The following is a 24,279-nucleotide window of genomic DNA, read 5'->3' as shown; positions in this document are numbered from 1 at the left end:
TTTGTAGATTGGAGAGAAAGGGATTACAAGAGAGTGAGTAGGCAAACAAGGGAGAAAATACCAGCAGCTTGCACTTCATACTCAGAGCTGCTAGTTCCAGCATGTTACTTTTAATTCCCCTCTGTATGCTTGCTTACTCCCTTGTAATCCTTTCCTCTCCAATGAATGCAAATGTAAACATTGGTTCCCTTACTAATTATCCCAGTGCCAGGGTAAGTATTCCAAAATCATAAGCACTGCTGCCTCCTATGATTTTACACCTAGCAATTACTTTGCTTAACAACTGAGTTGCTGGTTCCAATTGTGCTCACTAAACAAGGATTTTTTTCCCCTCACCTTTTATTTGACAAAAACTGTTTTATTTCGCTGTTAGAGATATATAGAGTTCTTGACTTCCCTTGCTGATTATATTTCTTCCAGAAGCGAAGGCAATATGGCGATTAAAGTAAAAATTGGTCTGCAAAGTTTTTAACTTAGCTGTCGGGTAGGAATCATGTTTGCCCTCAGAGATGAAACAACTTTGAGACTGGCCACACACAAGTGATTGACTAAAAAGCGTGATCCAGAAAGTGCTTCTTGGAATGTTGTTCACAGCTCATTTGCCCAATCTTTCCATTGATTGCAGGATTAGTTCATTTAAGGCAACAGCCTAAATACCTGCACACTTTATAGCAATTCTCAGCTTCACCACTGCAGTTTCAACAAAAACGAGACCATTTAAAGTAGAAGCACCCATATTTTTTTCTATATGGACTTTTAGCAAGATTTTAGAGATCACCTAAGAACCATGTTTGTGTGAAAATAAATAAATAAAGCATCACGGGCATTGGAATGAATCCCAGTCTAAATCAAGCGTTCTAGTAAATATCAGAACATTCTGTTACTAGACTGTGAAATTTCATACGCCCCAGGTCCTGTGATTCAGATTTAACTGCCTGTAGGCTACTCAGAAAATTGCCAGAATACTGTCCGTCTTTTACTGTAAAGCCAAGGAAGTTTTCCGTGACCCGTCAAAAGCGTGTTCCACAAAAGCGCGGTCGACGAAATCGCGTATGTGACGTCATCACAACGCGACGAAAAAGATCGAAAAATTGAAATAAAAATTAAATTACAGCAAGCCGATTCACATAAAGGTAAGGGTTAGGTTAAGGGTTAGGGTTAGGGTTAGGTTAAGGATTAGGGTTAGGGTTAGAGCGTTAGCGTTACGTTTAGCGTTAGGTTAAGGGTTAGCGTTAGGTTTTTCGTTACGTTAAGGGTTAGGTTTAGGGTTAGGTTTAGGGTTAGGTTAAGGGTTAGGTTTAGGGTTAGGTTTAGGGTTAGGTTTGGGGGGGTTAGGGGAAGGTTTTAGCTTTATTTTTACATTTTTTGATCTTTTTCGATCTTTTTCGATCTTTTTCGTCGCGCTGTGATGACATCACATACGCGCTTTCGTCGACCGCAATTTTGTCGTCCGCGGTTTTGTGGTAGAACCAAGTTTTCTATATACGTTAGATCTACGATTCAAGATTATAAAATCTTGGTTGGGTATCATTTCCAATTAGTTTGAGGCTCTATTTGCGATGTGCATAACGATATATTTTTTTTCAAAATTGCTACCTGCTCCAGTTCAAAATCAAAGAGACCATTGCCAAGCTTGGGATTATTTTGGCTGGTTGACTTGTTTTCCACATTGTACTTAACAGGCGGTGACAGCAAAGGCAGATATTTAATCAGTTTTGCTTGTAACAGCAAAACAGACCCAGTTAAGCCCTTCTTTGGCAGCAGTGTGGTTTGATATATTCAGCAAATATTATTTGTACATCTGTCAATAACTATAAGGCAGTCTCCATAATGAGGACAGCAGGGATTTGTGCTGGAGTTTATTGCCGCTCTTGACTTTAAAAGGTCAGCCTCTCAGAAGAAGGGTTAGAAATTTGCATTCCTCAAAAATGTTCTTTCTGCTGAAGCTATCTCTCAGTTACAGCAGTTTTCTATGGCTGATAAGCAGCACATATAAAAAAAGAATAATTATAGATCAGCAGAGGGGAAAAAAAATGACATGCAACTTAAATTTTAAAGCGTCATTGCATTCTGCTGATAAGAATGAGTGCTTTTGCTGGACAGAAGCGATTACAAGGTAGAATTGGGAAGCAAATTGTATTTACAAGAGATAGGAAAAAATGTTTCTAGTAGGAGTTCAAAACAGACGATTTCTTTTCTTGTCTCGGCGAACTGCTGTTTAAAAACAACTTACTTTGAGGGCTGATGTTTCGAAGGGGCAAAACGCCAGGCTTTCCGCTGATTCTTTTCTAAATTAACTGCAGTTCCTTAGTTGGCATCGCAGTCCCATTGCGCTACCCATGCGTGAAAAAGCTCCTCTGTGAGAGGAGTAACCACACATGTTGAGTAATTTATGCTTCAGTTGCTCAAATGCAAACATGTATTTGCAACCATAGAAATATTTTCGATATAGACACCCAGGAAATAATTGTCCCAAATATAATAGCCACATTTTTTTCTAAATTTTGATTTGAGTTGAGAATTTTTTATAAGCACTGAAGTACATACATGTTGTGGCCCAGCAGGAGCCGTTGGAGCTGCCGCCAGACTCCCAACAGCGAGGGGCCCTATGAGTCGGCTCTGGAGGATGTGGAGGACCCTGGATAGGGTTCCGACTCCGAGTAGGGTGCAGAGAGGCTGGTTGGCCACCAGGAGGCACCTGAGCCTTGGACCAGTGGGGAGGAGACAAGGGAGAGTGAGACGGAAGCCAGTAGTGAGTTGTTCCTGGATGCACGCCATCGAAGAGCTAATAGGCGTCAGGAACAATTACCCAATTACAGGAGGTGATTGCACTCAGCTGGTGGTCATTAGGCTCCTCTCCAGACTATAAAAAGGCTACTTGTACACACGCCCCCCCTCTTTGCAGAAGTCAACACAGAATCGAATGTCGGAGAACTTTGTATGAGCTTGGCAGGCTGGATTGCTGCCAAGCCTTATCTGTGTTTATTGCTGCCCAAGCTTCTCTGTGCTGGGTTGCTGCCAAGGACCTGTTTTATGTTAATTAAATGCCGTAATTTATCTCTGGATCGGAGTGTGCTTTGGTGTGGAACGAGGGGGGTCAGAACAACATACTATATGCCAATTCTGCCATGCTTTCCAAAGATGTGTTCTCTTTACAGACCGGAATTGGGGTAAGTGTGTGTGTGTGTGTGTGTGTGTGTGTGTGTGTGTGTGTGTGTGTGTTTTAATCAGTTCAATGTCTTTTTTAGGTTTTGGACTTGGTGAAAGGTATGCATTATCAGCTGGCCTGCCAAAAATACTTCGAACTGACTCATGATGTAAGTACTTATTTCACTGTTGAGTTTGGGAATCAGACAGAAGACTCTAGAAAAACCAGGAAACTATTCTGTTCATTGGTGCCAGTGCCACCAATTATTAGTTTTGCTGAGCTAATGATTAAGTAGCACAGTGGTTCCCAAACTTGGCAACTTTAAGACTTGTGGACTTCAACTCTTGAAGCAGATATCTTTGATTCCATGAAACAATTAACACTTGGTAATTATAAAACTATTATAGCTTCTCTGCTTTTCTCCTCCTAGAGAAAGGTACAGTATGGATCCCGTGGATGTGTGGATCCTAGAGTTTTTGAAGCTTAGAAACTGGAATCTGAAAGAGATCTAATTTCTGCAGTTTCTACAGGTTCCTCTGCTCCAATTTATTTATTTATTTATTTATTTATTTATTTATTTATTTATTTATTTATTTATTTATTTATTTATTTATTTATTTATTTATTTATTTATTTATCTTGTATGCTGCCCACTCCCGGAGGACTCCGGGCGGCTCACAAAAGACAAGGGAAAGGGGGAGAACGAGACAAAGACAACATATTAAAAACAAAACCAACATTCACAATTTCCGTGGAGGTAAATGCTTCTCAGCCCCCCCCCTCCCGCCTGCTGGAACAGCCAGAACTTGGTGGCTTTGCGGAAGGCCGGGAGGGTAGTAAGGGTCCGGATCTCAACAGGGAGCTCGTTCCAGAGGGCCGGAGCTGCAACAGAGAAGGCTCTCCCCCCGGGGAGTCGCCAGCCGACATTGGCTGGCAGATGGGATCCGGAGGAGACCTAACCTATCCCTGATGGTGCTCTACAGTCTCTTAGACAGGTGTCTCTTAACTTCAGCAATTTTAAGAAGTGTGGATTTCAACTTCCAGAATTTCCTAGTCACTTGAGAATTTTATATCATCTGTTATATTTTGCAAGGAAAGGAACCCTGGATGAATGATACAGCCAGCAAATGCAGCTTTGTATTTAACCCCAGGCAATGATAACACTATTTCTTCTAGTGGACAGTTACTTCTATGCTTTTTTACCTCACTTACAACTTATCCAACTTTTAAATCAGAATAAAAGCAAATCATCACATGCATAATATAGCCTAGTTGCCATCATACTATTACAGGGGTGGGTTTCTCGCCCCGTTCCAACCGGTTCGGTTGGAACAGGGCCGGCGGCGTCCTCGTGCATGCGCGCAGTGCACGCATGCGTACTAGCGTCTGCGCGACGCTCCAACTGCTCCTGGACAATCGCGCAGGCGCTGTATGCGTCCTGCGCATGCGTGGAAGCACAGAACTCGTCAAAACTGGGTAAGGACCGCGGGGGGTGGGCGCGCCCTTCGCCGTTCCCGGAAGTTACTTACTTCTGGGTTCGGCAGCCAACCGGTTCGCAGGGACCGCTGCGAACCAGTTGAAACCCACCCCTATACTATTACTATAAAACGGTAAAATATGGCAGCGGAAGACAGGAAACCACTCTTTGGATAGTGGTTTATAACGGTTTGATATACTTCAAATGTGGCTTTTCACTCTATTCCACAAATACGTTAGAAGCCAAATTTCAGCTTTTGATTTGTATTACAGTACTTTAATACGATCATATACCTAGAATATATAATGCAAAAGGCCAGGTTTATTAATTTCAAAGGGCATTTTTAATTGCCAAATTGTTTACATGCTATATATCAGTGATGGCTAAGCTTTTTCTACAGGTGTGCCAAAATTGTGCGTATGTGTGCTATCGTGCGCACGTGCATGCCCACCTCCCTGCGCATGCATGCACGAACCCCTGAATGCATGCACGAACCCCCCAGGCACGCATTCATGTGCGAACCGCCATGGGGGGAGGAGTTTTTGCCCTCCCCAGGCTCCGAAGGCTTTCCTGAAGTCTGGGGAGTGTGAAAAGAGCCTCTCCCAGTTTCTGTGCCGGCAAATATGGCTCCGCGTTCTACCTGTGGCATGTAGAGGTTTATTTATAGAGGTTTAGAGGTTTATTTGCATTTGTAGGCCGCCCTTTTCCCTGAGGGGACTCAGGGCGGCGCACAGAAAACCAGGGAAGGGGGGATACAACGTTGAGACAACAACACATAATAAAATAATGAACAACATGCATACAACATTCGGGCGGGGTAGCAATCCTTATCCCCAGGCCTGACGGGCGAGCCAGTTCTTCAAGGCTGTGCGGAAGGCCTGGACGGTGGAGAGGGTACGAATCTCTACGGGGAGCTCGTTCCAAAGGGTCGGGGCCACTGCTGAAAAGGCCCTCCTCCTTGTAGTTGCCAGCCGACACTGGCTGGCTGATGGAAAGCGGAGGAGGCCTAATCTATGAGATCGTATAGGTCGTAGGGAGGTAATTGGCAGAAGGCGGTCTCTCAGGTATCCAGATCCACTGCCATGTAGGGCTTTATGGGTGATCAATAGCACCTTGAAGCGCATCCGGAGATCGACAGGTAGCCAGCGCAGCTCGCGGAGGATAGGTGTAATGCGGGTGAATCGGGGTGCACCCGCAATCACTCGCGCGGCTGCGTTCTGTACTAGCTGAAGTCGCCGGATGCTCCTCAAGGGCAGCCCCATGTAGAGCACGTTGCAGTATTCCAGCCTAGAGGTCACAAGGGCCCGAGTGACTGTTGTGAGGGCCTCCCGATTCAGGTAGGGTCGCAACTGGCGCACCAGGCGTACCTGGGCGAATGCCCCCCTGGTCACAGCCGCTATATGGTGGTCGAATGACAGCTGTGGATCCAGGAGGACTCCCAAGTTGCGAACCCTCTCTGAGGGGTGTAAAATTTGACCCCCCAGCCTGAGTGTTGGATTATTGGCCAAATTTTTGGGAGGAAAACACAACAGCCACTCGGTCTTTTCTGGGTTGAGCACGAGCTTGTTAATCCTCATCCAGTCCATGACGGCTTCAAGCCCCCGGCCCATCACGTCAACCGCTTCATTGATTTGGCACGGGGCGGACAGATACAATTGAGTATCGTCCGCATATTGATGGTATCTGATCCCGTGCCTGCGGATGATCTCTCCCAGCGGTTTCATGTAGATGTTGAATAGTAGGGGGGATAAGACCGAACCCTGCGGCACCCCATATTTTAGGGGCCTTGGGGACGATCTCTGCCCTCCCACTAACACCGACTGCGACCTGTCCGAGAGGTAGGAGGAGAACCACCGTAACACGGTGCCTCCCACTCCCACCTCCCGCAGTCGTCGCAGAAGGATACCATGGTCGATGGTATCGAAAGCCGCTGAGAGGTCGAGGAGGACCAGGATGGAGGAATGTCCTTCATCTCTGGCTCTCCAAAGATCATCCATCAATGCGACCAAAGCGGTTTCTGTGCTGTAACCGGGTCTGAAGCCGGACTGGAAGGGGTCTAGATAATTTGCTTCCTCCAAGGACCGTTGGAGCTGGAAGGCCACCACCTTCTCAACAACCTTCCCCAGAAAGGGGAGGTTGGAGACCGGGCGATAGTTGTTAAGAACAGCTGGATCCAAGGATGGTTTCTTCAGGAGGGGTCTCACCACCGCCGCTTTCAGTGCGGCGGGGAAGTTCCCCTCCCGAAGGGAGGCGGTTACAACCGCCTGGATCCAGCCTCGTGTCACCTCACTGCAGTTAGAGACCAACCATGAGGGACACGGATCCAGGACACAGGTGGAGGAACTTACAGCTCTCATGGCCTTGTCCACATCCCCGGGGGTAACTTCCTGAAACTCAACCCAGAGCTGTTCTACTTGGTCCCCCTGTGCCTCGGCTGGAACTGCAGGTGTGGAGTCCAAGTCCGCCCGAAACCGAGCAATTTTGTCCGCTAAGAATTGGGCATATTCTTCAGCTCTGCCCTGCAGGGGTTCCCCCGTCTCCCTTTTATTCAACAGGGAGCGGGTTATCCTAAACAGGGCGGCTGGACGAGACTCAGCGGATGCAACCAGGGAGGCTATGTGTGATCTTTTAGCTGTCCTAAGTGCCCTAGTATATTCCCTGGTGCAGGTGGTTACCATTGCTCGGTTCGATGCGAACTTATCGGACCTCCAACGGTGCTCTAGGCATCTCCTCCGGCGCTTCATCTCCCGGAGTTCCTCGGTGAACCAAGGGGGTCTCCGGGATCCGCCGCCTCGGAGGAGCCGCAGTGGCGCAATCCGGTCGAGGGCCTCTGATGCTGCCAAGTGCCACGCAGCAGCCAGAGTCTCCGCCGGACTGTGGGCGAAAGTGTCAGGAATAACCCCAAGCTCTGTCTGGAACCTTGCTGGCTCCATAAGGCGCCTGGGGCGGAACCACCTGGTCGGTTCCTCCTCCCTACAGTGGGGGTTTGGCCTCCGGAAGTCGAGCCTCAGTAGGCAATGGTCTGACCACGACAGGGGTATGATGTCACTCCCCCTCAGACCAAGATCACACATCCACTGCTCCGAGAGAAATACAAGGTCAAGCATGTGTCCCGCTGAATGGGTTTGGCCTCGAATTACTTGGGTCAAGCCCATGGCTGTCATGGAAGCCATGAACTCCTGCGCCCCATCAGAGTTTTCACCGAGCGACGGCAAATTAAAGTCCCCCAGGACCATCAACCTAGGGAACTCAATTGCCAGCTCGGCTACCGACTCGAGGAGCGAGGGGAGGGCTGCTGCAACGCTGTTGGGAGGCAGGTACGTTAGCAGCAGACCCACTTGACCCTTGAGGTCCAACTTTAACAGCAAAGACTCACACCCGACAATCTCCGGAGCAGGGACCCTACGAGGAACTAACGACTCCCGGATAACGGCGGCCACACCCCCACCCCTTCCCTGAGCTCTCGGCTGATGCAGCACCTGAAATCCTGCTGGGCACAGCTCTACAAGGGGGACTCCTCCCTCTGGGCCCAGCCAGGTCTCAGTAATACATGCCAGGTCTGCCCTCTCGTCTTCAATTAAGTCCCGGACGAGAGGAGCTTTATGTACGACAGACCTGGCATTTAGCGACAACAGCCTGAGGCCAGGGTCCTGACTACTTGCGCCATCTGGTCTTGGAGTGGGACTCATAGGGCCGGAAGGAGGGATCTCTGTAATATAGCGAACCCTCCTTCCCCGGTAATGGCTTGCCCTAAAGTCCCCGCCGTATCTGCCTCTCCCTGTTACGACCGCAATACCCCGACCCTCTCCCGTGTCTCTGGTCCCCTCACCCACCCCCATAGCCCCCGCAACTCCCGGCAGGTCCTCCGAAGCACGCATACTCATGCACTCTCCCAAGCAGTCCCCACGTAAAGAGTTAAAAACACAAAATTACAACAATATAATCATAAAAGTGGGACATTCATTCATCTCAAACATACCTCATGCATAACCCATACAAAGGAAGAAGAGAAAGATGAGAGAAAAGTAAGAAATTATAGGTTGCGCAAGTTAATTAATTTAAAGTGCGAATAGTCCTGGGAAGGTCCAGAAGAGTCCAAGGTGGTTAAGGAATAGAGATAGAGAGGGTCTTCTATATGTTGTAAACACCCCCACTCGTCCAGTAGTGGTGCTATCTGTGGTGGCAGGTCCGAGGCGGCATCAGACCACATTGGCCTTGGCAGATGGAAATGTAGATAATGGGACAGGTGAAAATATAGCCCAAAAGGTCCAAAGGACACATTCCAAGAGGAGTCTAATCTTAGCCAGCAGAGGGCCCTGCGATGACAGCAGCCCGATAGAGGGGCGTATGCCATAATTTCACCATCACAGCTATATGTAATCTAAAGTTGAATTCTAACCTTCAGTGTTCAGTTCTCTCTTTAGTTTTGGTGCGTAGGATTAATTCTAGTTGTTATTATTGCTTTGTCTTCATGATTTGGACACATCTCCAATGGAATACAGTTCTGTAGCCTTCTAAGAGCCAAGGTGGCGCAGTGGTTAAATGCAGCACTGCAGGCTACTAGATCAGCAGGTCAGCGGTTCAAATCTCACCGGCTCAGGGTTGACTCAGCCTTCCATCCTTCCGAGGTGGGTAAAATGAGGACCCAGATTGTTGGGGGCAATATGCTGACTCTCTGTAAACCGCTTAGAGAGGCCTGAAAGGCCTATGAAGCGGTATATAAGTCTACTGCTATATTCAGGATCTTGTCTTGTCGTTGAAATATTCTTTTAGCGTACTAAAATGCCATGTTATGGAAGAGGGAAGAACACTGGTGGAGTCATGTCAGCAGCTACTAATCGATAGGCATTTGGCCTAGGTTTCAGGTTTCAGGTTTCGTTTTATTTATATGCTGCCCTATTCCCAGCGGGACTCAGGGCGGCTCACAAACCCAAGAGGGGAAGGGAAACACAAGAACTACAAATACAAGCCTTTAAAATAACCAACAGACACGCAATCGAGAGGGGAAGGGAACTCATCGACCCCAGGCCTGCCGACACAGCCAGGTTTTAACGGCTTTTCGGAAGGCCTAGAGAGAGGTGAGGGTCCAAATCTCGGCTGGGAGTTCATTCCAAAGGGCCGGTGCTGCCACAGAGAAGGCCCTCCCCCGGGTAGTAGCCAGATGGCATTGGCTGGTAGACGGAACCCGGAGGAGGCCTGCTCTGTGTGATCTAACGGATCTTTGGGAGGTAATTGGCAGCAGGTGGTCTCTCAAGTACCCAGGTCCAATACCATGAAGAGGGTATTATGGTGCCAGAATCTCACATACAAAGGGAAAATATTGTAACAGGAAGGCTTGCTTGGCCTTCTTAGAAGTATGAACAGAAACAATTGTAGAAAAGGAAGACATATTAAGGGGCCTTTTGAGCACAGAAGATCTGCAGTGTATCTTTATTTCGTGGAAGTTCTACTTGATAATAATTTAAAGACTGTGCTGGGTCCAGTTGCAAAAGTTCCAGAGTTCAGTGTTTTGCTTATTAGAAGACCACAAGCAGGGCAAAAGAAGCCGAGGTGGCGCAGTGGGTAGAGTGCAGTACTGCAGCCACTTCAGCTGACTGCTAGCTGCAGTTCGGCGGTTCAAATCTCACCGGCTCAAGGTTGACTCAGACTTCCATCCTTCCGAGGTGGGTGAAATGAGGACCTGGATTGTTGGGGGCAATATGCTGACTCTCTGTAAACCGCTTAGAAAGGGCTGAAAGCCCTATGAAGCGGTATATAAGTCTAACTGCTATTGCTATTGATCCTGTCTGAAAAAAAGGGAGGTGGCTAATATCCACACAATCACACTCTTGATACTGTGCATTGCTAATTCGTAGTGAGCATCTTTGGGTATTACAGTATTAGCCTTCTTCTATCTTGACTATTGTCATCTAGAGCCAAGGTGGCGCAGTGGTTAAATGCAGCACTGCAGGCTACTGCTAGATCAGCAGTTCAGCGGTTCAAATCTCACCGGCTCAGGGTTGACTCAGCCTTCCATCCTTCCGAGGTGGGTAAAATGAGGACCCAGATTGTTGGGGGCAATATGCTGACTCTCTGTAAACCGCTTAGAGAGGCCTGAAAGGCCTATGAAGCGGTATATAAGTCTACTGCTATTGTATTATTATCTTCTTGTTGATTCTGGTCTTTGCATCTGGATTTGAACTTTGGCCGATTCTTATTCATAGGAGTAAATGAAAGTTCAATTCCAAGAATGTTGAATAAAAATATCTGTGAATACAGGTTAAATTCTAAACAAAGCATTAGAAGAATAAATGTGTATTCTTTTTCAAAGTGCAAATTAGTACAGTATTTTAAAATATATTGAGGAAGGGGAAATGATTATAGTCACATCAGCTTCAAATTGGATTTACTTTTAGGTGTCAAATATCAAATTCAGTTTTAGATCCAAAAACAATGAAACTATAAGCAAAAAAGCTTGAAGCAGTGAGTATGTTTGTGTGTGTTTTCCCATTGGTATTATAACAGCCCACTATCATTAAAATGAGATAAAACAATGACATTGTCAGCCTCTGCTTTGCTGCTGCTTCGGCTGCCATTGAAACAGGAGGGGGGGGCATGGTATTTGGGAGGGGACTACTATTTGTGCTGGAGGAAGATTCTGGAGTTTCTGCTGCCTGTCTTACTGCACATGCGGAGGAGGTTTCCCGCCAAGGCCAACGGCACCGACATTCCATCCATTGGTGATGCTTTTCGAAGTTATCTCGCACCTGACACTTGGGAGAATTATGATTGGGCTGTAACTGGGATGCCAAGGGGTGGGGAATGGGTTATTCTATATATCATTTGCTTTCGCGCCTAAATAATCAGTCTTCGCTTTGCTACGCTTCTACTCATTTATAATTAGTAAAAGTACACTTGATTTCTATCAATGGAATCTCGTGGTTTTCTTTCCAAATTATCCAATGGAGGAGTGCTGACAGACATAAAGATATAATCTGCTTATGGCATAGACACATTCATAGTTGCAACATAAAATACATGCTCAGTGAAAAAAGTTCTAGCTACTGTAGTGAAAGTTGGGGAGTTTCATTGTGGGTTCTTTGTCATTGGTTATTGACCTAATGTGCTTTTCGACTCTCAGAGATCACAGAATAGCTGATTACATTAAAAAAAAAAATTAAAACAGAAATGCATGCATTTTTTAACAATGTGTTTCTGTGTAATTCCTGTGGAATTCAGTCAGACTTCCTCCCCGAACAGCACATGAAGGATTGCAGCTTAAACAGCGTATTTACAGTAGAGACTTAATCGTGATTGTTGGTTCTGAGCATTATTTCCCAAATGAGTTTGTATGGAGCCCTGGGGTTCCACAAGAGATTGTTGTGTTATTGTGTTTTTTTTAAAAAAAACTTCTACATTCTGTAAAATCCTAGCACTCGGTAAGTTGGTATTTTCATGCGCTTCAGCTCAAGTGCTGGTCCCCCTTTTTGCTAGGATTTCCATGAAAGATAATTGCAAATACATCTTTTTTTAACCTTCATACCAGAGGTGGGTTCCTACCAGTTCGCACCTATTCAGTAGAACCGGTTTGTCAAATCTACCGAACCGGTTAGAAGAGGTTCCACCAGTGGACCCGGAAAGCAGGCCACACCTACAGAAGAGGTTCCCAAAATTTTTTGAAACCCACCACTGGTCCTTGGATATGATTATTCTACACTATCAAGGTCATATTTATAAAACTCAGTGCCTCTGTGAAAGGTAAGGATGACTACTGCGTTTGTGGTGCAATCAGAACATTGCGCGTGTTGACGTTGTTTTAACTCAAACCAAAGATGCCTTTTAAAAAACAAGTTTACATCCTATTCTTATGCATGCCAGTGCTGTGTGTGAGGTAATTTAAGGTGGTTCTGACAAGTGTCGTCGGCATCTTCATATCCGGTGACATGGGCGGCAAGCCACTCCCATCCGGTCACATGGGTGGCAAAGCCACTCCCACAAAGGAGGCCACACCCACAGAGTAGGTTCGAACAATTTTTGAAACCCACCACTGCTTCATACATAGTGCCAAGCTAGTTGGAGATGAGATAATTTTTATGCGGCGATTGACTGAGATCTGAAAATTATTTTAAGGTTTCTTCTGGAGTAAAAAGTTTGAGAAAGGCTGCTCTATAGCTCTATGGTGTCCTGTCTTTCTCAGAGGACATTAATTCTAGTAGGCTAAGAAAAGAAAGATCAACTATGAAGTCCTGTAATACTAGAGTACGTCTAGAACATAAGGTGAAAACTGGATGCCTGATGACTGGATTGCCAGTCGAGACAAATAATTGTTTTCCTCACATTTGATATGGATAAGTTTCCACTTCTTCTTGTCTCAATTATTTGTTTGCCTTAACTGATAAACTTGTGCGTTTACACCCACACTAATGGATCCTTGTGCTTGAATGCCTCTTAAATGCTTAGCTATCATGAATCATTTAGCTGAGCCAATGTTCTTAGTAAATATAATGTGTGTTGAAATATGTTAGTAAGCTGTCAGAGCCATTAGGTTATAAACAGTAATAATTAGAACAGTTGCCATTAAACTTGGCAAAACACACATAGCCATGATTATAAGGAAGCTGCCAGTTTTAATGTCGCTTTCACAAGCATAACGCATTTGATATTGTGCTAACTGTTGCCTTTCTAATGATTTATAAAGAAGAAAGACTGATTTGCTCTTCAATAGCAGCAATAGCAGTAGACTTATATACCGCTTCATAGGGCTTTCAGCCCTCTCTAAGCGGTTTACAGAGAGTCAGCATATTGCCCCCAACAACAATCTGGGTCCTCATTTTACCCACCTCGGAAGGATGGAAGGCTGAGTCAACCCTGAGCCGGTGAGATTTGAACCGCTGAACTGCTGATCTAGCAGTAGCCTGCAGTGCTGCATTTAACCACTGCGCCACCTCGGCTCTTTTTTCCGGTGGCCAAACCTCAGCTTCTTCGTTGACCAAATAATATGCTTTGAGAAAGTGTATAAATAAGAAATCGTTCCATATGGCCTTTGTGTAATAACAAGCTTGCCTCATTATCACCTTGCCATTCTGCAACTTCTTGATTAAAGCCGTAAGATCACACGGGTTCAACATCACGAGTTCAACTTTTTTTTTTTTTTGGAAGCCCCGTGGTATAACACCGAAAGAATGCTAGGTTTTACATGAAGGGTGCAGTTCAGATTGAACAGAATCTGCAAAAATGTTTAGCTTTAGAAGATGAAACACAAGGTGTGAATAATAGAGGAAGCTGCTTTTAATCTAATGTCCTTTTATTGCTTTGTTAGTCTGTATTAGAAGGTTTGGGGGGGGCGAGGGGTTACTTTGCTTTTTTGTTTTTTTAAGTATAGGCATTAAATGTGTTTGGTTTTAAGTTTAAGTTTAAGTTTATTTATAGGCTGTCCAATCCCGGAGGACTCCGGGCGGCTTATAGAGAGGGGAAAGAAAATAAGATAAAATAAAATAAAAATAAAATAGACAAGTTAAAACAACACAGATACATTCATTTCAGTCGGGGCTGGACCTCAACAATGCGGTCAACAGCCCTAGGCCTGCCGGAATAGCCAGGTCTTGACAGCTTTTCTGAAGGCCATGAGAGTGGGTGAGGTCCGGATTTCTGAGGGTAGTTTGTTCCAAAGGGTCGGGACAGCCACAGAGAAAGCTCTCCTCCGGGGGGCTGCCAGCCGACATTGTCTGGCTGACGGCATCTGAAGGAGGCCCACCCTGTGGGATCTCACCGGCCGTTGGGAGGAGTGTGGCAGTAGGCGGTCTCGCAGGTATGCTGGCCCTAAGCCATGTAGGGCTTTAAAGGTAATAACCAACACCTTGAATTGCGTCCGGAGACCAATAGGTAGCCAGTGCAGCTCGCGGAGGATAGGTGTGAGGATAGGGTGCACCTAGATACACCCAATATCGCTCGCGCGGCTGCATTCTGGACTAGTTGCAGTCTCCGAACGCTTTTCAAGGGTAGCCCCATGTAGAGGGCGTTGCAGTAATCCAGACTTGAGGTGACTAGGGCGTGAATGACGGTCTGGAGTGCCTCCCGATCCAAGTAGGGCCGCAATTGATGCACCAGGCGAACCTGGGCAAAGGCTCCCCTGGTCACAGCCGACAGATGGTGTTCCAGTGTCAGCTGTGAATCCAGGAGGACCCCCAAATAGTTTCTTTGTGCAGCAGAACTTTGTGGTTGTAGTAGTGGTAGAAGATTAGATTATATTTAAGTGACTCTTTAGGCCCGTGATGGCGAACCTATGGTGTGTGTGCCACAGGTGGCATGCAGAGCCCTCTCTGCAGGCACGCGAGCTTTCACCCCAGCCCACCTCCACTGTGCATGTGCACGCGCTTTCCGCTGTCCAGCGGGTTTTGGGGTCCCTGCTGTGCATGTACAGGGGACAGGGCGCATGCAGGAAACACGCACACATCAGTGGTGGGTTTCAAATTTTTTTAGAACCTCTCCTGTAGGTGTGGCCTGCTTTGTGGGAGTGGCTTGTCAGCCATGTGACTGGGTGGGAGTGGCTTGCCAGCCATGTGACCGGGTGGGCGTGGCCAACTTGTAAAATGTGGTGAAACTCACTTAACAACGCTCTTGCTTAGCAACCAAAATGTTGGCTCAGAAACTCTGGCATTTGAAGCACGCAAGTCTTAAAGCTGTCAAGTTACAAGACCCTCGCACCCCTAACCCTTTAGGGAAAAGAACCCCAGGGATGTTCAAACTTGACAGCTTTAAGACTTGTGGATTTCAACTCCCAGAATTCCTCCTCTCGCTCTTCATCTTGATGATGTGCGGATGGGCGGGTGAGGGGAGGGAGCTGGAACCGGTTCTAAACAGCACAGTAGCTTTGTGGAACCTCTTCTATAGAAGAGTTTAGAACTGGCAGGAACTCACCCCTGGCACACAATTGGCAAGGGAGCACAGGGGGTGGGGCACACGCGTGGGGTGCACGTGTCATGTGGTACCCCTCTTCATGGTGCCACAAAAAAGGCAGAGTCTATCCTGAGGATTATTAGAAAAAGTTTAGGAAACCAAGTGCAACGCCGTTATACAAAGCTCTTGCACATCTACATCTTGGCAATTCTGGTTGCCAAGTTTGAAATAAGAATTGGCAAAATTGCAGAAAAGGGTTATCTAAACAATCAGAAGAACCCCTTTCCACAAGAGAAAGGCTAGAACTTGGGGTCTCTTTGCTTAAAAAATGAGAGATTTGTTTATTTGTTTGTTTATTTGTTTGTTTATTATATTTATATGCTGCCCTTTTCCCCCGAGGGGGACTCAGGGCGGCTCACAACTCAAACCAGGGAAGGGGGATACAGACAAAAAATTAAAAAACGACACATAACAATGCATAATTTAAAACACACAACAGTCATACCATTCAAGACGGGGGCAACAGCTCTTTAGCCCCAGGCCTGTCGGAACAGCCAGGTTTTAAGGGCTTTGTGGAAGGCCTGGAGGGTGGTGAGGGTTCGAATCTCCACGGGGAGTTCGTTCCAGAGGGTCGGAGCAGCCACAGAGAAGGCTCTCCTCCGGGTAGTCGCCAGTCGACCCTGGCCGGCGGATGGAATTCGGAGGAGGCCTAATCTGTGGGATCTAATCGGTCTAGTGGAGGTGATTGGCAGCAGGCGGTCTCTCAAGTACCCAGGTCCAATACCATGAAGGGCTTTATAAGTGACGACTAGCGCCTTGAAGCGTATCTGGAGACCAATAGGCAGCCAGTGCAGCTCGCGGACGATAGGTGTTACGTGGGTGAACCGAGGTGCACCCACGATCGCTCGCGCGGCTGCATTCTGGACAAGCTGGAGATTGAGAGAAGACCTGATCAAGATGTATAAAATGATGTCTGAGTGATTATGTGCCATTGAGTTTTTTTTTTCTCAACTCGGAGCAAGTGGAGAAGGGGAAAGAGGCAGGGGCAATAGGTATTTACGCTGCCTTAAGTTGATCAGAAATAAAGGCAGATAAAAACTGAAGAAATAACCCAGAGGCATTTGGTCGGCCACTAAGAAAAAGACAATACTGAACTAAGATGTGTCTTGGCCTGATCCTCTAAGGCTAATTTTTTAGTTCTTTTTCATTCTTTTCAGTTTAAAAATGACTTGCTGTACAAGATATCCTTTGTGTTGAAGAATACTGTAAATATTTGGTAGTAACAATCTCTTGACTTTGAAGGCTTTAAACTAGGAAGTGTCTCGTTGCTTGTTTCTCTCTAAAAGTAAAAAGATTGGCAGCTGGACATTAAGGCAGTGGAGATGGCAACTTGGATTTAATTGTGCATCCACGCGGTGGGCTGCCTGTTACGTTGGATTCAGAATCAGCTGGAAATTATAAATCCAAAGGATTTGGTTGGTTCCAAAGTGGGGGGGAAAAGTCAATGCACAACAATTTACAAAGTTGCCCAGAGCAATACCAGGAAAAGAACTGACAAAAATCTTCAATTTGTTTAGTAGCCAAGGGATTTGCTCCTTTCAAATCCTTTTTTTAAAAACCAGTTATAGGAAACTTTGTTTTTCATCTGCTGCTTCTAGGGAGAAAGGAGGCATTTCCCCCCCCCCAAAAAAATCGTACAGGACTGTAAATTAAGAACCAACAAGAGTCACAAGAACCTGGATATATAACCAGGGAATGTGGTTTAGTTGTGTTGCTGCTGCTTGTATATGATCAAATAATCTGTAAAAACAGAAAAGTAAGAAATGAATTGCCTTTATTTATTTATTAGACTTATATACCGCTTCATAGGGCTTTCAGCCCTCTCTAAGCGGTTTACAGAGTCAGCACATTGCCCCCACAGTCCGGATCCTCATTTCACCCACCTCGGAAGGATGGAAGGCTGAGTCGACCTTGAGCTGGTGAGATTTGAACCGCCGAACTGCAGATCACAGTCAGCTGAAGTGGCCTCCAGTACTGCACGCTAACCACTGCGCCACCTCGGCTTTGCAGTGCAGCCCAGCCCCATATTTTTGTCTGCCATTTTAATTTTTAGTTTTCCTCCGATTTGCAGTAAAACACGGGTAATCCTGTCTGAAAATATGCTTTGACTCTTAAGTAGTGTCTCTCAAATAGTGACTCTTTAAGAAATAACTATTTCGAGGAGGCCAGGAAAACAATAGTTTATGAACGCAGTCAGATTTTCTCTCTTTTTGCCTGATACGTACCCCAATACTGCTTTGGAAAATCCTAAAAGTGCAGATTGGTCTACTACTACATTCATACCACTGATAGAAAGACATGGTTGAATCCAATTATAGTATTTAGCCAAACTACCCTTTGAAATGGAACTGTTGCAACATTTCAACAATGTTGTAAAGTCAGTGCGCATTCTAAAGAAAACTTACATGCAGTATGATTTTTCAGGAATAGAAAGTTCCTGAAAATAGCAATAGCAGTTTGACGTATATACCGCTTCATAGGGCTTTCAGCCCTCTCTAAGCGGTTTACAGAATCAGCATATTGCCCCCAACAACAATCCGGGTCCTCATTTTACCCACCTCGGAAGGATGGAAGGCTGAGTCAACCTTGAGCCGGTGAGATTTGAACTGCCGAACTGCAGATAACAGTCAGCTGAAGTGGCTGCAGTACAGCGCTCTAACCACTGCGCCACCTTGGCAAAAGTTACCATTAAAAATAATAGAAGAAGAGATAATTTCACCTAGATTTTCATAGCACCTGTACATAAGTGGGTTTTCAGATTCTAGCTATCTTTAAAAAAAAAAAATAATAATATTCGTGGGGAGGGAACAGGGGAAAGAGGATGCTGAAAATGGCATTCTTTCATTCAAGCTAATTTAATTTTTACCCTAAAACTTTACAGAATATAATAACTGAACATACTCCTTCCCCCCCCCCTTTTTCCCCCTATACAGGTCAAAGAAATTGGTTTTTCTCTGAGCCACCCCAATCAGTACTTTATAGAAAGTCAGCAGCTACTTGGCAGCAACAAAGAAATAAAAAAAGATGAAAAGCAGCTTGAAAGCTCCAAGCTGAAACCCAGCGGCCGGACCCAGGCAGATATACCTACGACTTCCTCTTTAAGTACCACAGAAGAAATGGAACTGGAAGGGCTGGAGGATTATTTTGCTGAAGATTAAACAATTCCATCACTTTCCCCTTTGCTTCCTGTTATCTTCCTATATTGCAAAGCGGTGCTGTGTGAATGACCTATAAAAGACATTGTAAATGTGCGGAGTTGCGTTTCTACCTAAGAAAGCGTGGAACAGTCCCGCGATAGAAAAAGTTTTGAAAAACAGACATTTTCTTGTGAGCACAAAAATCAGTTGCGAGATTGAGCAATAAAAATGGTCTCATTTCTGTGTTTCCATGGGCAAATGCTAGAATTGTAGGCTTTCCATCATAAAGCGTTGCCTATTTCATTCTCTTTTTAACTCCGAGTCTTTTTCCTTCCTAAAAGTGGTTTTGAAATATAGAGAAATGCGGATATATATATAATGCAGTTTAGGTCATTCCTGCAAGATCGATTGCATCATAAACAATTCATGATTACTTTATGAATTCCTCCTAAAATGCAAAATCTCCTTGCCTGTGATTTCAAGCGGCAAAGTTTGTTTCAAAAGGAAACAAGATTTTAAAGGCACGTTGTTAAACTTACGTAATAAAGCCTGTACAATTAAAAAGGAGTAGCTTTATACCTACTTCTAAGGTTCCGACCATGATCCCTCTTTGTAAGAAAGTTGTCTATGTGAAACATGACAAAAAACAGAAACATCAATGAATTGGGTACAATAGAAGTAGAGCTACGCACTAATATAGATAAGGGTGTTTGGGGAACCTGGTATAATTATGAAAATCAGACATTTTTTAAATGGATTTTGCATCTCTGAAAACGACTACATATTTACGATGCAAGTCCCAATTTCAAGATTGATCGGTTTTGGCACTTTACATTAGAGTACCAAATCAAATAAATAAAATTAGTTTTACATAATCAAGAATGAATGAATGAAATCTCATTAAAATTACCTTGAAGGGAAATAGTAAATGCCGCCTAAGGTTCAATCTTGTAACCACTTACATTGGAGGAAACCCCATTAACTTGATGGGATTAAGTTTTTTTTTAATTAGCTACGTCTGTGATAGCTGTAAGGTCTCAGGTATACAACTTGGTGGTGGGCTTTGTGTGTGTGTGTGTGTGTGTGTGCAGGAATTTAAAAATCTTTGCTACTGAATTATACATACATACATACATACATACATACATACATACATATATTTATTTATTTAGAGTCACAACCCCTGGTAAGCCCCAATTATGGGAGGAAGCTAACTGCTTCCATCATCTGTCAATCGGCTCGTCACAAGAGTCCATCACGACAGAAACCCAATATTTTTACTGTTGCCTTTGTTATATTTGTGTTTTTTATTTGTGCTGATAAAGGTTCGAATCCCAGTAAGGGTATGGCTAGCTGATGAGAGCTAAATAGCTTGAAATAGATCTATACTAGTCTCCCTTTATTTATCAGCACAAATAAAACACACACACACACACACACACACACACACACACACACACACACACACACACATATATATATATATATAAAAGGAGTCGTTCTCTGTAGCTCAAATGGTTAACTCCCTGCCTGGGAGGCAATAGAGCACAGGTTCGAATCCCAGTAAGGATATGGCTAGCTGATGAGAGCTAAATAGCTTGAAATAGATCTATACTAGTCTTCCTTTATTTATTTATCAGCATAAATATAACATATATATATATATATATATATATATATATATATATATATATATATATATATATATATATATATATATATATATATATATATATATATATATATATATATATATATATATATATATATATATATATATATTTAAAGTCACAAGGCAATAGAGCACAGGTTCGATTCCCAACAAGGGTATGGCTGGCTGATGAGAGCTAAATAGCTTGAAATAGATCTATACTAGTCTCTCTTTATTTATTTATCAGCACAAATATAACACACAGACACACACACACACACACACACACACACATATTTAGTGTCACAACCCCTGGTAAGCCCCAATTATGGGAGGAAGCTAACTGCTTCCATTATCTGTCAATCGGCTCATCACAAGAGTCCATCACGACAGAAACCCAATATTTTTACTGTTGCCTTTGTTATATTTGTGTTTTATTTGTGCTGATAAATAAATAAAGTCTCCCTTTATTTATTTATCAGCACAAATAAAACACACACACACACACACACACACACACACACACATATATATGCAATAGACTTGTAGCCATTAATGAGATCCTCTAGCTTTTACAGTAATTATATTATCTCAATTGCTGTATAAGTTGTAATCCTATTATTTTCCAGGTAATGCTTCAATGAATTGCCATTAGTGCAGGCCTCCTCTATGCTGAAATGGTTATGCCCTTGTTACGTATTCAGAAGCTGTGGAAAGCAATATATTTGCTATTCTTCCCAATTCATGGCATTTTAAGAGTTTGAAAGCAGTGAATCCTCAATTGAATATGAAGCTATAAAGTTTTGTCTTCCGAATCACTAGCTGTTACACAGGCATGTCTTTCATAATTGTGAGCTTCTATCATTTTTTAGCTTCTCTAAAGAACTCGCTTTTTTTTTTTTTTGGTTTATGGAGTTTAATGGTTCCAGTTATTTAACCGAGCATCAACACTCAACAGGAGTATAAAAGAAAACGATACCACCATCACTGTAAATATTCTTTGGGTTTCTAAGTAGCCATCTGTGAATCGGACAGACCAAAATAGTCTCTAGTCCAGTGTTTCTCAACCTTGGAGACTTTAAGTCCTGTGGACTTCAACTCCCAGAATTCCCCAGCCAGCTATGCTGGCTGGGGGATTCTGGGAGTTGAAGTCCACAGGACTTAAAGTCACCAAGGTTGAGAAACACTGCTCTAGTCGGTGGGTTTTGCCAATCCCATCAATAGATTTCTCTGGACATGATGTCACCTTCCGTGACGAATGCATGCTGTCTCTTTTGGGCCAGGCTTCCTATGTATCCCATCCAGTGGTGGGATTCAAATAATTTAACAATCATTTCTGCCCTAATGACCAGCTGGGTAGGCGTGGCTCAGTGGTCATGTGACTGGGTAGGCGTGGTCAACTCAATATCAGTCAGGTTGATGGGCGCTTTGCCTTAGCTGTTACAATGGAATAAGGGTTAACCGGAGAGGCAGTTTTTGTAAGCAGGTCAATCAAAATTAGGCTAGAAAAAAACACCAGAGTGTTTCCTTCCTGCCTTCCTTACAGGATCAGCCCTGTAAAGTGGAGAAAAACAAAAGGAGATTTCTTCCAACAACCGGTTCTCCGAACTGCTTAGAAAGTTAACAACCGGTTTTCCCGAATAGGTGCGAACCGGCTGAATCCCACCACTGCTCCCATCCCTACAAGATTTAGTTTGGAGATCTAAGCTTAACCTAGGGAATCTTGCTTGGTGATGTGTTGAGCTTCTTACAGCTTCTCAAAACGTAATATTATTTAAAAGAGAAAAAAAAGGTAAACTATTAGATTAAGTTAAACTGGATCTTATACCTTCTGGTATTATTTTTATTTATTTATTGGTATCCCGCCTTTATTATTTTTATCAAATAATGATGAAAGTGGTGAACATGTCCAACATTCCTTCCACCTGGCATACCTTAAGCCTTTCATGCTTAAACCGGGACCCAGATCTCACCACCTCCCACTTTGAGCAGCTATATCCAGATACAGATTAAATTGGGAGAGATTTAAACTGATACAAAGCAATATAAAATGTTCTTTTGCAGCACTGAAAACCTTCATGGTAAGGAACCTTTTCTAAGCAGGGGCCATATACTTTTCCTTTGGAAACTGGAGTGGCTTCCAAAAATTCAGATAATAGGGCAGCACTTTTAAAAAATTGCAGCGAAAACCGCAGCACTGAGTTTTCTAGGACTGATAAAAGCATGAAGTGTCCATTATTAGTGGGAAGAATAGTGCTGGTTAAATAGAAAGGTTGTGCTTTTGTAGTTGCGTATTGAAGGAGCAAGGGGGTTGTGTTAAAGCGGGTGGCTGTTGTCATCTGCTCTTGCCTTCTTCACTTTCAAATTTCTCTATCAACATTTTCATCTTAAATAGAGGTGATAGGAAGTAATTTTTCAGGGAGAGGAGATACTGTTTAATCAAAAGGCAACTGCCTTGGTGCTCCGTGAGGTCCCCCTTTTTTTGTTACAGATGCATTTCTTATTCTTTCAACTGCTCAATAGAATTATATAAGAGGAAAAAGCATTTTGGATGAAGCTGCTTCTGAGCGGTCTCATCTGTTGTTAATTCACAATTTCTCCATGGCTTCATAATTCCAGGAGATTAAATGATAGAAGAATAGCAATAGCAATAGCAGTTAGACTTAGATACCGCTTCATAGGGCTTTCAGCCCTCTCTAAGTGGCTTACAGAGTCAGCATATTGCCCCCACAGTCTGGGTCCTCATTTCACCCACCTCGGAAGGATGGAAGGCCGATCTACGAAAGATCAGGACTTGAGACCACGAAGGAAGAGAAACAGGTTTATTGGATGCATCGAGTTCAGTGTGTTCACACACCAAAATCTGAACTGGGCGGGCTATGCCCAGTGCAGTGATATTATACCTTTAATCAAACTTCGTCAATCAGAGGGCGTTTAAAGAGGCGTTTTCATACAAAACGTAAAAGCCCCTGTTCAGAACAGGGAAGTACATCTTGGAAAAATACAAAAGCAGATATTCATACAAAAGTATCAAGAACAGGAAAGCTGATTTCGTACCAACAGTTTTCTGCAACTTCTCTGTTCTATATCTCCCCCACGTCTGGCTTCCTGTGCCCCTCCTTTACAGAGTCTTGCCACACTGTTCAGCCCTATTTGTAATACTTATGAGGAAGTTGGGGAGAAAGTTCACTGCAGCTAAAAGTCAACTTTGGGACTCCAGGGCACTGGAATAAAAGCCAAACTAGAATGAATTTATAAGGTCCATTCTATTAAGACCACCTAACCTGGTGGGTTTACCTGTGCAACCCATGCTGTATCAGGGCGAGGTTCAGTCGAGCGCGGTTTTGTCGGTGAACCCTGTTACCTGAAGGTGACGTCCTAGAACATGACAGCCCAGGATCTATTGCTCTCAAGAGCAGACAAAGTTTGACACATCTTTCTTACAACAAATATAGAGCAGTTGGTGAGTCATGCTAGGCTGCTTCGGAACAAATTTGGAACAAAGAAACAATGCTTGTGTGCCCCACTTCTGCCCCAAGGTAAAATACCGTGTGGAATAAATTCCTAGCTGCTATGGCACCATATTAAAAAAAAAAGATGGTCAGGACATTAATAGTCATGTTTGCTATTTTCATTGATTCAACATTTTGAAAATGCCAATCATTTCAAAACAAGAATCGATCTGTCCATTACAGATGCCGTTCCTGCCCTTTAAGCAAGTGCCTGTCCACCTACCTTTCATGTAAAAACCTTTGTTTTTTTTTAAAAAAAGGAAAGTTAAATTTTACAGACAACGTAGAAAAACAGCCATGCTGTAAAAGAACAACCTGAAATGTAAAGGGATAAAACAAGTGGATCGAACGGTTAAGTCGGGGAAAAAATATTCTTTTTGCAATGGGACCTGAACGAGCTTTCCTTGCGTGCGTTCCAC

General features: G+C 44.1%; 1 protein-coding gene across 1 annotated transcript in view; it reads left to right on the top strand.

Annotated features, from left to right (window-relative positions):
* The window catches only part of PRIM2 (DNA primase subunit 2), a 106,280-nt gene extending 87,546 nt beyond the window's left edge, over positions 1-18,734 (top strand). The window contains exons 12-13 of the mRNA XM_087719168.1: positions 3,249-3,317; positions 18,494-18,734. Coding sequence (XP_087575294.1) covers positions 3,249-3,317; positions 18,494-18,718 — 294 coding nt within the window. The 3' untranslated portion in view covers positions 18,719-18,734. The remainder of the gene's footprint in view (positions 1-3,248; positions 3,318-18,493) is intronic.
* Positions 18,735-24,279: the final 5,545 nt, after the last annotated feature.

This window comes from Thamnophis sirtalis, unplaced genomic scaffold (genome assembly GCF_051295495.1).
Source record: "Thamnophis sirtalis isolate CommonGarterSnake01/CBP01778 unplaced genomic scaffold, rThaSir2_p1.2 scaffold_6, whole genome shotgun sequence".
In the NCBI taxonomy this organism is placed as follows: domain Eukaryota; kingdom Metazoa; phylum Chordata; class Lepidosauria; order Squamata; family Natricidae; genus Thamnophis; species Thamnophis sirtalis.
This window is presented reverse-complemented; position numbering and strand designations above follow the sequence as displayed.